The following is a 14,593-nucleotide window of genomic DNA, read 5'->3' as shown; positions in this document are numbered from 1 at the left end:
AGATCTGTGCTCCCTTGGGAGCACAGGGGTTGGGGGGCGGGGTACTGCTCCCCTAGGGAGTGCGGGTATGGGGGGCATGGCTCCCTTGGGGAGCGCAGGGTGTGGCCAGCCGACGTAAGGGGAGTGCCGTCGGCTAGCCTGAAAAAAACAAAAGGAAAATAGAAAAGGTGGGGAGAGAGAAAGAAAGGTAATTTTGACATTTCATATTTGCCCATTAACATCGTTTACATGTTTGAGACACATTGTCCACGTCGAAAACTAATGGACCCGCATGGAATTATGGCTAAAAGTTAGGGCGGTGACAGTATTTTACCCAACGTAAAACTAAAGCAGCTTACTACAGGCATGCCTGAATTATAATACAAGAAGAATTGACGTCTGAACAAGTTATCCTTAGAAAGTGTATCATCCATTTCATTAAACCTCAAATGAGTATCAATAAATAAAGATGTGAGATCTCAAAAGTAACACTATTATAAAGATGATGCAAAAAGATGTCACCCATGTTGAGCAGGACATGAATAAGGGGGAAAAAGCCACAGTTATGAAGGTAGCAGTAACAACAATTCCACAATTACATACCGGCAAGGTTCCATATCCATAGAGGCTGCTAGTAGGAAGCACACCAAGGCCACTTCCACTTTCAGCTCTTTGATCAAAAGCCAAAGGAGGAACTGAAGGAACAGAAGACAAGAGAGATGGCACTGCAAGACTGGCACTGCTTGAGTACAGAGAATCTGCACCAACAGAAGGGTTACGACCACTGTCCTTTTCTTTCAAAACATCATCTCGGAGCCTTAAAACAATCTGTATAAGTGCATCTCTCACATTATTAACTTTTCCGGCAAGCTACAAGACAAAGAGCTAGCATAAAAAACTGTTCCAATAGAAGGAAGAAAAATATCAATCTTCAATATATATATATATAAAGAGAGAGAGAGAGAGAGCAAACCTCAACGAGCTCATCATTGGCATCAGCACACTTTGGCTTATCCCCCTTTGATATACGAACATCAGCTTTAGTTCTCTTCCGAATTTCATTTATAATAGAACCACCTTTTCCAATAACACAACCAATAACCTTAGATGGAACAAGGAGCCTCATAGTCACAGAATTATCATCTTCATCATTAATCTTCCCTTGCAGCAACAGAACAGCTTCAACAGCCATGGATTTTAAATCATCAGGTGACTGTCAAGTTAAACAAGGCATATAAACACATGAGAAAACAGAAAATGTCCAACTATTTGATAAATTGCTGATAAATCAGTACTGGAATCCAGACTAGAGAAATTCAACTACGGGCATACCTCTGTAGCTGTGACAGTGATAATACACTGATCACGATCAGCCTTTGTATCATCAACCTCGATATGAGCACCACTTGCCTGCCTTATACTCTTAATAGTACCCCCTCCCCTGCCAATGACACGCCCAATCTTGTCAAATGGGCATAGTACTCTGATTTTTAACTCTTCAGATCGAGATGCACCACCAAAACCAGAAACCACAGGAAGAGCCGATGAATACACAGGCCAGGTACTCCCTGTATCAGCATATCCCTGAAGATCTGGCACATGTGCAGCACCCAATATTGGTGGAACTGATCTAGAAGGTACAGTAGGATCTGGATTAGGATATAAGCCACCTGGTGGATAAATAGGGACATCCGAAGGGATTATAATGCTTGGAGCTGGAGGAGCTTCTGCCACTGTCGTCTCAAGAGGAATTTCTTCTCTTGGACTGAACTTGTACATGATTGCAGAAACAGCAAAAAGTGCTTTCCTTACAGCCTCTGGTTCACCAGTTATCTATTCACAGGAGAGCGGAAACACTGTAAACTGATTAATGTTGAAAATAAATAAATAAATAATAACAAACTGGCATAAAACCACCATGAAGAGTATCATTTATGAACATGAAAACATTGCTTTTACTGCACATCAGAGATCCATTATCTCAATCAGATATGAACTCAACGAATTTAGCATTAGAATTGGCTCACACACAAAGCTTTAACATCCGCCTAAACAAGCTATTGAACTTAAAACGTTATTGAGGCTTCAACTGCCACTGCAACAAGGGAAGAAATGAAGGTTAAGGTGCACATGCTATCAACACTTAAGATCGATTCAATTCTTAATAACAAGAAGAACCAGTCTATGACATTATCTACATTTCTTTTTTAAACTATAGACTGTAGTTGTTAAATTGACAAGATCCAACTTTGAGTAACAGAACAGTAAAAAGAAACCTAGACAAACAATTGTTGCTGAATATAAAATAATCCAAATGATCAACAAGGAGGCATTCAAATGCATCATCAAGCATGCAAAAATAAAATATTTGCAAACAACATGAACCTGAATGAAGTTGTCAAAATCCATGGCACATGAATGATTTGGATCACCAGCATCCTTAGCAGTAACCTTAATGATGGTCCTGGTCTTGCCCCTCAGTTTCTTAATAGTTGTGCCCGCCTTACCAATGATATTAGCAGATTGGCTAGATGGGACAAGAATTTGACATTCCTCCCTATACTTATCTGTCTGTTTCTTATCAGAATCCCCTATGACAGCCATAGCATTTGCAATTGCAGCATGAACTCTAAGAAGAGCATCCTGAGCAGCACATAACGGTTCTTTGTCATTGAATTCATCATCTACCTCAACTTCTTCCTTATCCTTAACATAACAATAGATTGTTATAACCCTATCCTTGGCACCAGGATATGGATCAACCACCTTAACCTTTGCCCTTGTCTCCTGCCTAATTGAATTTATGACTTTACCACTTTTACCAATGACACTTCCAATCACTACATCAGGGCAAAGTATTCTATAAACAACCAGTTCATCATTGTTTTTTTCATCTTTATCATTCAATCTTCTCTTATGATTCCTACTATCCCCATCATTATCTCTTTGTCCTCGATGACGCTTAGCACTCTCACCCATTGTTTTGGAATATAAATCAACTGCTGAAATCATAAACGAAGTCTAAGTCCAAAAGCAATCAAATTGAGTTTCAATACAATGCCAGCAGAAATAGTTAACATTCACATTTTTCTTTTAACAAATTTCAAGCTTTCTTTTCATATCAAGAGTATCAGCTTGAGTTCTCCCATTGCTTTTCACTTTCCATCGAATTCTCAGCTACTTTACAAATTATAAAAAAAAAAACCCACCAAAAATCTCAAAAAAAATTATCTTAATGAAAAACGAAGATACCCAAAACATAAAGAGAATCAGTTTTTAACCAAATAATATGGCAACTAGAATATATAACAAAAAAAGAGAAAAGAATATATTGATTAAAACTTTGTTCCCATGTGAATATTTTCCATTGAAAATTTAAAGGCTAGACAGACACGAAAGATGGGAAAAAAGTATAAACCCCTATCCAAAAATAAAAAGGATAAGAAAAAGGAAAGGAGAGAAGCGGAACAAGGAGATTTGAAGGGAAACCCAGTTTGAGGAATGAAGTGAGAATTCGTACCAGAGAGAGATTCAGATAATGAGACAAGAAAAACCCTTTGGAAGCAGAAAAAACAGACAGGAGATAGACAGAAACAGGGAAACCGGAAGCTGTGCCCTTCAGGCGAAGTTTCCTTGGATTCGCAGTTAACAAGAATTTCCCAGTCAACAATTTTTTTGTTACGTTGGATTTTTTTTTTTTTTATCACCGCCAAGGAACGGTTTTCTGACTTTTTTTTTCTTTTTCTGATTTTTAAAGTAAATTTTGCCAATTCAGTGGGCCGGGCTTAGATCAGTCCATTGAAATTTTCAAATCCGGAAAGCTAGATGCTAGAGCAGTCATTGACTCATAAATTTACAGAATTGATCCATCCCATTACTGTTGGGCCAATTAACCCATTCAAAGAAGTCCAAAAGCCTCACTCCAAAAACCCAAACTCCGATGAAGCACCTGTCAGTTCGGTCCGTCCCCCCAATTGTCATCTTCGTATATGAAACACCCCCAAACAATCATTCAAGGTGAAAGATTCAATTTTTGTTCTCTCAATCTTCTCCATCTCTCTTTGGTAAGTTACTGCTCCTTTTTCCTTTTGTTGATTTATTTACGGGGTTATATATATATCTATATATGGGCAAGCTATGCTTTTTTAGTATCTTTAGCTTTAACTAAGTAAATTCTTTTCCCATTTCTGTATCTGGGTTTTGCTTTGATTGAGTGCTAAATTATTGTTCTTTTTCTCTCTTCCTTGGTTTTCATTATATGCTTGTTTCTTTTATTGTTTTGTATGTTATTTAGGTTGGTTATTAGTGTTAGTATATTGTACTGTTGCCTTTTGTAGTTGCGAAGTTGGGCAATCCATAAAGTAATTAAAAGCATCCTTTTTTTGGAGGTTTCCATTGATTTTATGAAGTGGGTTTTTGAATTCATCATCATTTTTATTTCATTCCTATCAAGTTAAAAGTTTGTAGCAAAGCTTGCTCAACTTCCTGCATTGGTTGTATGTATTTGGCATTTAGATGATAACTAGGCGTCGTGAAGTGTCTTTGTTCTTTTGGCCAAAATCTTGAATAGGTGATTATGAAGTATAAGGTCTTCATTCTGTTATCTTCCCCAGATCTTTTACAAATTCCATCCCTGTTCCATCTAAACTGTTTCACCGATTGACACGTTCATTGGTTCCATGGCTAAAATGCACCCTATCCTTGTGCTGTTGCCATCATTGTAGACGTCAAATTTTTTAAAGAACACTAGGATTTTCATTTTTCTATATATGCTGTTTAAAGTGCTACCCTTCTTATTAATTATAGCTTCTTGGTGTTTGGTTTGTAGTCATTATTATGCTGAAAAGCTGTGAATGATATATAGTTTTATCCGATGAAAGGGTGCTTTCAGTCATTAGCTTGTTAGTGCATTTGACTGTCTTACTAAACAAGCTAAGAACAAAGATTCATTTTCTATTATTTGCACCCAACAGTTATTTATTCAAGTGCACTATCATGGAACAAGAAGTAGGGGAATCATTGATTCAATTGGGAAGCTTGGGTGATCCTAACTCAAGCAGCTCTGATCCTGTAACTCGGGTAAGGAAGCTACTGTTTCGCCGTATGCTGGTGGGGATCAAAGATGGAAGGTTTTTCTTGGGCACTTTCCACTGCATTGACAAGCAAGGAAATATCATTCTCCAGGATTCAATAGAGTATCGTAGCACCCGACATTCCACTCCATCTCCTATGGAGCAACGATGCCTCGGTCTCATTCTCATACCCTTCTCTTGTCGAACATCCTGTCATGTGGATTGCTCCATCAATGAACAATTGTCACTGCTGAAGGTTTAAGAATTGAGACTCTCTGTTTCCATTGAATCTCTGTTTGAAAGAAAACAACAGTTTTTCCTGATTTATAATTATCCTTTTGTTGTCTTCCTGAAGGAGTAATTGTAATTACTTTGATTTCAATGGAAGGGAATATGATTGGTGCACGACAGGGATTTCATGGTTAATGCTTGAAAATTAGTATTAATTGTCATTACGATTTCTTTATTAGCATTATGTGTGCACACCCAATCTGTGGATTGGCTTCTATGATCATTTAACCTGCATTTACAATATCTATATGATATCCTTTGGTAGGCAAAAAATAAAATAAAGGAGTGCAGTCATGGTCGGTAATCTAGATAACAAGAACCATATGCAACTCAGAACAATATAAAAGGAGAGATTTGTAAAACTGGGTAGGGAAGGCAGATCATGGATTACGGCCAAAGTAGTAGAGATACATGTCTGTCAAAATGCCGGAGGTATGGTTTCATCAACCCCATTTCTTGCACCGTACTAATAAATAGATCAGGTGAGCTCTTTTTCAGGAAAATCTATGGTATTGAGAAACGAGTCGTTTGAACTGGGATTTTCTTGCGTTTCAGTTCATGTCATCGTTTGGAGGTAGTGAATTTCAACTGTAAAATTGTTTAGGCTATCTTTTGATGGCCATCATGAATCATATTTGACAGTAGAAATGTCACTGATTCTATGATCATATTTCTTCAAATCTGAGGCAATATTTTTCCCAGTGCAATCAATCAATAGAAATGACTAACCAAAATCTGTAAACGAGCTTTTATTCATAAGAAAACCAGAATGAAAACCATAATTAAACCAGATAAAATAACAACAGAGAACTTCCCCTAACTATTCCAACCCCATCTTCTTCCTCACCGCCAAAACAAATTCGTAAATATTTTCCTGGTCGGCTATAGACTTAAGACACTGTCAATTTCCATGCACCTTTTCGCCCATTGCAGCAGAATGGGACACTTTGCTTCGATGCTGAATTTGCCACATTTCTCGTACGCATAGAACCAGCTGTAATGGGACACAAGTGTGACATCTAAGAGCCCCATTGTTTCACCTCCAAAGGCAGGCTTCTCTCCAAGCTTTTCTTCCAATAGCTTCAAGCTCTCAATGAACCACCTTTGCCTTCTCTTGTTCTTCTCCTTTGTTCATCATATCATTTTTCCACAATCATACAACTGCCACACAAATCAAATGCTACTATTAATGAACAAAAAACGAAAAAGATGAACTTAAAAGCCATGAATAACAGAAACACTTTCTTTTCAGCAAACTCAGCCCAAAACCTGGCTTGAGCTTGCTGCTAAGAATCAGAAAGCATCAAAGGGAACCCTTCCTTCCAAATTGCATCGATGTACTGAATAATGATAAAGGATTCACAAATGGGACGACCCTTGTGAATTAAAACAGGAACCTTCTTATAAACAGGATTTGACTCCACGAGGAGAGGGCTCTTTTGCTCTAGCAAGTTTTCTTCCTTGTACTCGTACTTAATCCCCTTCAGGTCCAGGGCGATTCTCACCCTCATCCCGAAAGGACTAGGGCAAAAGTCCAAGAGTGACACCTCCTCTGCCATTGTTACAGATTGTTAGAATTCAAAGAATATAAAGAATTAACAAAGCATTGAACGAGGATTAAAGCAGTGAACTGAACCTGTGTGAAAGAGACTTGGCATCATGCCAATTCTGCATTGCCAACTCAGTCTTTTATTCTGATGAAACAAACCTCTTCTGTCTATTAAAGTTTTCTTCTTTTGCCTTTATATTTCTACTTCCATCAGTTTCCAAATTTGAAGATTTTGGTTTTAAAACCACATTCCAAATTGAACAACATTTATTCGCTAGGGTTTCCAATGATAGCTTTTTGATCTGGCAAGAGAATCAACAACGGGAAATTTGCTAACGATTGGAAATAAATATGGAAGAGGAGTGTAGGCTTAGTAATCCGCATTTTGCTCCATTCCAAGCTATCATGCAAGCATGCAACATGAATGGAAATTCTTTTGGTAAATGCAATATGAAAGGAGAGGGATAACGCCAGACAGTATTTTCTTTTAAACGAAAACAAAGGCAATATACACATAAACAGCTGAATATATATATATATATATTCACAAAAAAATTCACCCATTGATTCCATTGAAATTCCGAGCAATTGTGAGTATTCAACCTATTCAAACTTCGGCTTATCTAACTCTTCCCTGCAATTACAACAATCATACAAAATCACAGGCTGACACGAATAATATATAAAATGAGTGCATGAATTTATACAGGCCGATTAATTTTAGTTTTAAAAATTTAGAATTGAGTTTGTTATAGAGGAAGAGAAAACTTAGTTTCCAACCCCAGAAATGCTTTCATATGATCATATTTTTTCTCATTGTTTTTAAGGATGGTTTTCTTATTTAATTATTTAATCACACACACAAAATAATTTCACTTGTTTCTAGCCTGCAAACACTGAAAAAGGATGCTCAGTTTCCATATCACTTGTAAAACCGTCTAGGTAGGCTTGCCATGCCAATCGTATGAAATTTAAGTACAATTGTCATACCATTTGTATGAAAAAGAAGTTAATGTTGAGTAGTACTTCTTGTCCTTTAATACTTTGGATGCAAAAAACCCAATTATTAACTGCCATAGAACATTATAGTTAGTCCATGAAAAGAGAAGTAAAGAGAATTTATATTGTAATACCTCTTTAAAAATGTCATTCATCAATTAAAAAATTATGCGTTCATCACAAAATCCGGGCTTGCGACTATATAAAACATTAAAACTTGTAAATGGACTTATGGTTTCTGCACTGATGTCTCAAATTTGAAGACCAATTGGGATATTCTGTCTGCATTGCTTAATTATCCCTGATAATTCTCCAGATAATACCCAGAGCTATTTACAGCATAAGAGATAAATCAACTTACTATCACCTTTTTCAAGCCAAATATTACTATCAAACTTGTACTGCTTGAAGTGTTTGTTTGATTACAGAAGAAAAATTTTGATCAAAACCTGTCACTGTATGGTGTTCCATATACAATAAGATATGGTACAGTTCGCACGACAGTGTCGATTGGTATTGCAAAGTTCACACCAGAGGAAACTCCTGTCCCTGCAAGATGGTATTAAACTGATAGCATGATTTTCAAACTTTAGGATTGTATCAATCAATTTCTTTGAAAGAAGGACAAATCAGGTTAGATTTCATCATTTTATTTCATACCAAAGGCATTTCTCTTGGGAAACAAGGACTGGTTCAGGTCATTATCTAATGTCAAAGTGTTCTGGAGGATTTTTAAAAAATAATGGCCTTGGATTTTAGATCTCAAGACTCAGATTGCTTGCTCCATAGGTCACAAGTTATAAACAGTAGCATGATCTCCTTACCTTTCCGAGTGAAAGTTGCTGTGTTAACTCCGATGACATGGCCATAGGAATCAATCAACGGTCCACCTGAATTGCCTGCACAGACATGGTAAATAACAGCTGAAAAAACCTAGACATCTGCATATTTTCTTCAAGAAAATGATTATGAACCAATCAAATTGATGCAAAGTTGGAACAACCAAAAAATTAAAGAATGGTTTGAGCAATTTATTTTCTTTCTACAAAATATAGACCACTCTGTAGTTTACCACTTCTTACTAATGTATCAAAAAGTTGGCTTATTTTAGTAACCTATATCCAATAACAAAGAAGATGCAATTGCAAAGCAACAGTATAATGCTGTTGAGGGTCTGCAACATAACAGAATGCGGGTATCATGGGTATGTTGAGCTTACGAATGCAGTCATCCACAGAAACCAATACATTACCTGCATTAATAGCAGCATCTGTTTGAATTGCTCCTCGAATAGCCCTTCCATTTGGGGAAGGTATCTCTCTGCCTAATCCACTAACCACCTGCAGTATTTGAATATGAGAGCAGAAGAGTATCATATTTCTGAATCTTTAATTATTCCATATTGTTGCTTTCTAGTAAGCTATCTTCTGTCCCAAGCAAAGGAACTGGATTCAAGATTCTTTCCGTTACATTCTCATAATAAGCAGCAAGTTCAATGGCCTCTTACAATTATGTTGCAAGAACCACCACAAAATTCTTTATTCAACTCAAATCTAATAGGGGATCAACTAATAGAGTAAGGGTTCATTGTTTTAACAAAAAACAGTTCAACAGCTATGGTGCTTTTGAACACTTACCCCAGTTGTTAGAGTGTTCTCATATCCAAAGGGACTTCCGATGGCGAAGCAGCTCTGCCCCACACGTAAATCACGAGAAGTACCAAGAATAACAGGCTTTAATTCATAGCCCTCAACATCAACCTGCAGATAAAATTATATTAACCATTTTCCAAACACTCACTCATAGAAAAATAACATAATTCAGCATTAGTAAACTATCAGGGACAGAAGCACCCTTGGCATTTAACATTAAATAGCTTTAACACAAGTGCCAAGATGAAGCATTCCTACTAAATACCTTTAAAACAGCTAAATCATAGGCTGGATCAATACCAACAATTTTTCCTTCTTTGTAAAAGCTAGTGCCTCTAGCGTCAACTAGAAACACCTGAAAAAATAGGCATCAAATTAGACAAGCAACCATAATACTTGGCAAAGGTACAATGTAGTTCATGCCTTGGCTGACCGAGAAGTGCAATACAACAACGAATTAAAGGATAACTAGGGAAGGACCAAACCTTACAACGTTGTAACCCACTTTGGTCTGTAGCCAATTTATCTACAACATGGTAATTAGTAACCTGTTAAATGTAAGGAACAAATAATGTGACAACAGTAGAGTTGATATCTATGTATAGTCTAAAGACATTATAATTCATAGGTAGGAGTAAGTACAATTTATTTTGAACCAGGAATGCATCAGATTATAAAAAAGATATCATCATCAATATTGACATTGTGTATTTCCATATAATAGTGCTCTTGCAGCATCTCAAGCAAGTAATTATAGGACGTTTCATGGTGATAACAACTTTGTTTTAAGAAGTTAAATGCTTGAATCTAAGTTTTCATGGATTTTTCACAACAATATAGAGGAGGCAGTCCATAATCTATAAAGCTATCATTCAACTCAGACCTCGGAATCAAAAGAAGGTGAAGAACTGGGGAAAAGGGGGAATAAAAATAATCACTCTGGTCAGGAAACTATACTGAGAAGCCCACAGGATCATCAGCAAAATTGTTTATAAAAAGAACAAGAAAATAGCAACCATATAGATATTGCATTACACAATTAAATGTTATTGACATGAAACTAAAAAGAAGATGATAAAAACAGTAGTATGAACTGCTCTGAGGAGAGAAGAAAAACAGAGAACAAAGGGAGAGGAAAGTTACTTCATTCATCAGTAAACACATAGTACACATCCAAATAACACATGGTTAACTCCTGTTCACAAAGAGGACAAGTGTTACTAACCAAAACATGCACTAAGACACATCATAAGTTCTGGTATATCTCTCTTAATAACAAAAACAATGACGCAAAATACATAACAAGTCAACATGTTAAAGTCAATGCATGCTTTAACTCTAACAGTTACAAACAAAGGACGGAATACCCACAATGTGACCAAACTTATCCCAGATAAAGCCCGAACCTGTCCCTTCAACTTTTGCATCTTCATCCTCAGCAAGTGTGACATCGTGGGAAGAGCTCTTTGGGATTGTTGCCAACTCAAGGTCTTCTATAAAGACAACCGAGGGTGAAGTTTCCTGCAAGAATCCCAGAAATAGAACAAAGTACAATCAACAAAAGATGATTGAACAACATGTAGGTCATTTTATGACAGAATTTGAACTGCATTTGACAATTTCTTCAAGCTGCTAGCAGAGATATCCTAAACTACCTCCATAACAAAGGCAACTTCTGATTCCACGATAATAGAGGTTTGCAATCACCACATCAAATAGGTAAACAATTCAATAAATATATCTATGACAAAGGACAAAAGCAGTATTCAAAAGCAATTGGAACAAAATTTTGTGCCTTGAGGATTAGACTTAACTTCTTTTGAGAATTAAAAATGAAGCTCTTAGTTGGACCAACAGAAACAAGTGAAGTTCATCACCAAAAGAATCAGATAGAAACTTAAAATGGGTTCATCATTCATCAAATTAGCAGAATAGATACAATTTCATAAACATGAGAAAGATCATAGTAAATTATTCCTATTAGATGCTAAAATATTGGTGAGTAAATTAGCAAAGAAACTCAACTAATTACAACCAGAAGGAAAAAGAAAGGAAACCTTTGGGTACCTGAAAGAGACGAACAATTCTATCTTCTTCTTCGTCAAGTTCCTCTTCTTGTTGTTGGAAGGCCATAGCAGAATATACAGAAGAAATGGGGTTAGACAACTGAAGAAAAGAAGCCATTGCAACTGTTGAACCAGAGACAATGGCTTTTCTTCTTGGAATAACTAGACTCTTATTATCTGAAGATTCTGATGAAGAAGAAGTAGTTGTAGTTGGCAATGGAGATGGGAGCGTGTGCAGAGAAGCCATCACCACCATGTTATTACAAGCTTCCTGTAAAGTTAAAACTAAAAACTGTTCCTAGTTTAACTGTTTTTGGGGGATAAGGTGTGCTTACGTGCAGTCGTTCCAGACAGTTTCAGAGTTGGCTTATTTGGCAAGTCCAAAAAGGAAAATAAAAAGAAAATGTCAATAGCTCTTTTTTGAACAATCCACGGAAAGCTTAAATTCTTTTTAATTTTAATTTATACAAATTTTTTCATCAAATTTTACTATTTGATCTTTTTCAAAAGTTTATGTAAATTATATATTTTCAAAAAAATTATCTAAAACGAAAAAATCATAAAAAAGTAAAAGTGAAACGTCAAAAAAAAATAAAAAAATAAAAGAAATTCATATTTTCATTTTACTTTCTTCCCATTTTAATAAGTATATGATTCCTCCTTATTCCTCCTTATCTTTTCCCAAAGGAACTCAAAATGTTTTTGTTCAATTTTTTGTAAAAAATAAACAAATTCATTCACTCAATGTATATTCTTAATAGTGCTTTTTCTTAACTCATTTTAAATTAAGTTATTTCTATTTGACGATAATTCAAAGAAAAAAATAAAAAATAAAGGAGGAATCAGAAAATTAGAAAAGGTTCAAAAACTAAAATTCTTTTTTGAATTTTGTTTTGATGCCTTGTTTTCATTTTTTTCTGTTATTTCCTTTCTCTTTTGTTATTTTGTTTTCTTGCCTTTTTTTCAAAATTTTTCTCTCTTTTCCTTATCAAATAAAATCACAAGCATACTCTTAAAACCATAAATTCCTTTAATCAATATATTACTAGTTGATTACTCGCCAATGATAACGAGATTAAATTTCATCGAATAAATTTAAAAGATTGTTGTTGTAATTTATTTTTAAAAATAGTTATATATAGTTTAAAAATACTCGAACAATTGTGCAGAAATTTCCTATGAGGAAGCAATGATCACCAACGAAAGGTTCATCTTATTAATTGGGAACAATTGTGTCGACCCAAGGAAGAAGGTGGCATGGGAATAAAAAGGCTAAAACTTATGAATGAGGCTTTCCTCTTGAAGCTACTATGGCAACTTAGAAACAGACAGGAGGCACTTTGGGTTAGAATACTGAATGGTAAGTATAATCTTCATATTGCTCGAAGGCTAGGAAATATTCAAAGAAGTGGAGCTTCTAATTTATGGACTGCATTAAGCCAGCTATGGCCAGTTTTTATGTCTGCTACCAGATGGGTAATTGGAGATGGCATGTCAGTGAACTTTTGGAAAGATAAATGGCTAGGAGATAAGACGCTGGCTGATATAACATATAGAGTGGAAAATTAGACATTAGATAAAGCAGTGGTACGAGACTTCTTAAGTCCAAATGGTCATTGGGACCATGACAAACTGTTCAATTGTCTGCCGTATGATGTGGTGATGCAGGTGTTACAAGCCATGCCTCCCACGCTAGCTTGCTCGCAAGACGAACCATACTGGGGATTATCTGCATCGGGTCAATTTACCATAGCATCGGCATACGATTATTTGAGACAGCTATCATCATCGATAGATGTCAAGCCAAGCGAAATATGGCAAGGTGCTTGGAGGTGGAAAGGGCCACAAAGGGTTAGAACATTCCTTTTCCAATGTTTACATGGGAGACTCCTGACCAATAGAGAAAGGCGGAGCAGAAAATTTACAACAGACTCATTGTGTCCACAATGCAAGATGGAAGATGAAACCATGATACATGTATTACGGGACTGCATGATGGCGACATCTTTATGGGTAAGAATCATTCCACAACACGAACACAACGTGTTTTTCACATTACCACTACGGGAATGGCTGGTATGTAATCTCCAAAAACATCAAATGATACTAGATGAGAATTCATGGTCTGTTGTATTCGGTTTGGTTTGTTGGCATCTGTGGAAATGGCGCAATAGTGCGGTGTTTGATGCTACCACTATTCCAACTAGGAACCCTTTAAGTTTGATCAGAAGTATGGCAACTGCTACAACAACAGCATTTGCAGGATTTGATGAGATTCAGGTTGATAGAAGAAGGAAAGAAGAAGTTTTGATTGGATGGAAGGCTCCACAGGTTGACTGGGTAAGCCTAAATACTGATGGAGCATACAAGAAGTTAATAGATGAAGCTTCTGCGAGAGGGGTAATTCGTAATTCGGAAGGTGTTTGGCGAACTGGCTTTGTGGCGAGGTTAGGCAAATGTTCAGCATATAGAGCTGAATTGTGGGTAGTGTTTTATGGTCTTCGATTGGCTTGGGATTCAGGGTTGAAGAAAGTGATGGTATAAATTGACAACAAAATAGTAGTTCAGGTGATTTTGATGGACAAGTTATTGCCATGTGCGAATATGGATTTAATACGTGCAATTAAAGTCACTTTGCAAAATGACTAGGAGGTTCATCTTGTACATATCTACCGTGAAAGTAATATGGTAGCGGATTATATGATTAATTATGACTTTAATTTAGTAGAATTATATATTATTTTTAAGTACCCTCCAATTAGAGTGAGAAATCTTGTAATGTATGATATGTTGGGAGTCTGCCTTTCACCTGTGATTCTAATTTAATTAATGAGCTTCCCTTTTAAAAAAAAAATACTCGAGTGCAGTTATATATATATATATATTACATGCGTTGATATATTTTTATTTTTTTATTTTAAAAATATAAATTGAGAAATTTTTAAATTTGATGATTTTTTATATAAATTAATTTAAATTATAATT

General features: G+C 36.0%; 3 protein-coding genes and 1 pseudogene across 7 annotated transcripts; 1 reads left to right on the top strand and 3 right to left on the bottom strand.

Moving 5' to 3' along the window:
- Nucleotides 1–177: 177 nt before the first annotated feature.
- On the bottom strand, nucleotides 178–3,687 carry LOC110424048 (RNA-binding KH domain-containing protein). Of its 3 annotated transcripts, none has more exons than XM_021438528.2 (5): nucleotides 3,500–3,687; nucleotides 2,365–2,978; nucleotides 1,312–1,812; nucleotides 953–1,192; nucleotides 179–849 (listed from the first exon to the last, which is right to left on the bottom strand). In XM_021438528.2, the coding sequence occupies exons 2-5, from the start codon at nucleotides 2,956–2,958 to the stop codon at nucleotides 436–438; spliced, it is 1,749 nt and encodes a 582-aa protein (XP_021294203.1). In that variant the 5' UTR covers nucleotides 2,959–2,978; nucleotides 3,500–3,687; the 3' UTR covers nucleotides 179–435. The 3 variants fall into 3 exon arrangements, with proteins under 3 accessions (XP_021294200.1, XP_021294203.1, XP_021294202.1); XM_021438527.2 differs by having other exon boundaries at nucleotides 181–849; nucleotides 2,365–2,981; XM_021438525.2 differs by lacking the exon at nucleotides 3,500–3,687 and having other exon boundaries at nucleotides 178–849; nucleotides 2,365–2,991.
- A 208-nt stretch (nucleotides 3,688–3,895) lies between these two features.
- Nucleotides 3,896–5,456, top strand: LOC110424532 (Small nuclear ribonucleoprotein family protein). The gene is made up of 2 exons (XM_021439126.2): nucleotides 3,896–4,043; nucleotides 4,953–5,456. The coding sequence occupies exon 2, from the start codon at nucleotides 4,975–4,977 to the stop codon at nucleotides 5,311–5,313; it is 339 nt and encodes a 112-aa protein (XP_021294801.1). The 5' UTR covers nucleotides 3,896–4,043; nucleotides 4,953–4,974; the 3' UTR covers nucleotides 5,314–5,456.
- A 588-nt stretch (nucleotides 5,457–6,044) lies between these two features.
- On the bottom strand, nucleotides 6,045–6,944 carry LOC110424803 (putative glutathione S-transferase; annotated as a pseudogene).
- Nucleotides 6,945–7,017: 73 nt separating this feature from the next.
- DEG5 (DEGP protease 5) lies at nucleotides 7,018–11,904 on the bottom strand. 3 transcript variants are annotated; one of them, XR_002445868.1, is made up of 9 exons: nucleotides 11,610–11,904; nucleotides 10,914–11,063; nucleotides 10,028–10,090; nucleotides 9,808–9,897; nucleotides 9,528–9,650; nucleotides 9,143–9,230; nucleotides 8,715–8,789; nucleotides 7,882–8,439; nucleotides 7,018–7,525 (listed from the first exon to the last, which is right to left on the bottom strand). XR_002445868.1 is itself a non-coding variant. In XM_089784812.1 (8 exons), the coding sequence occupies exons 1-8, from the start codon at nucleotides 11,862–11,864 to the stop codon at nucleotides 8,333–8,335; spliced, it is 951 nt and encodes a 316-aa protein (XP_089640938.1). In that variant the 5' UTR covers nucleotides 11,865–11,904; the 3' UTR covers nucleotides 7,018–8,332. The 3 variants fall into 3 exon arrangements, 2 of the variants coding, with proteins under 2 accessions (XP_089640938.1, XP_089640939.1); XM_089784812.1 differs by having other exon boundaries at nucleotides 7,018–8,439; XM_089784813.1 differs by having other exon boundaries at nucleotides 7,018–8,439; nucleotides 10,028–10,068; nucleotides 10,949–11,063.
- Nucleotides 11,905–14,593: the final 2,689 nt, after the last annotated feature.

This window comes from Theobroma umbraticum, unplaced genomic scaffold, assembly GCF_002168275.2.
Source record: "Theobroma umbraticum cultivar Fairchild unplaced genomic scaffold, ASM216827v3 scaffold_204.0, whole genome shotgun sequence".
Lineage (NCBI taxonomy): Eukaryota > Viridiplantae > Streptophyta > Magnoliopsida > Malvales > Malvaceae > Theobroma > Theobroma umbraticum.
The sequence above is the reverse complement of the archived record's forward strand: the minus strand, read 5'-3'. Positions and strand labels throughout refer to the sequence as shown.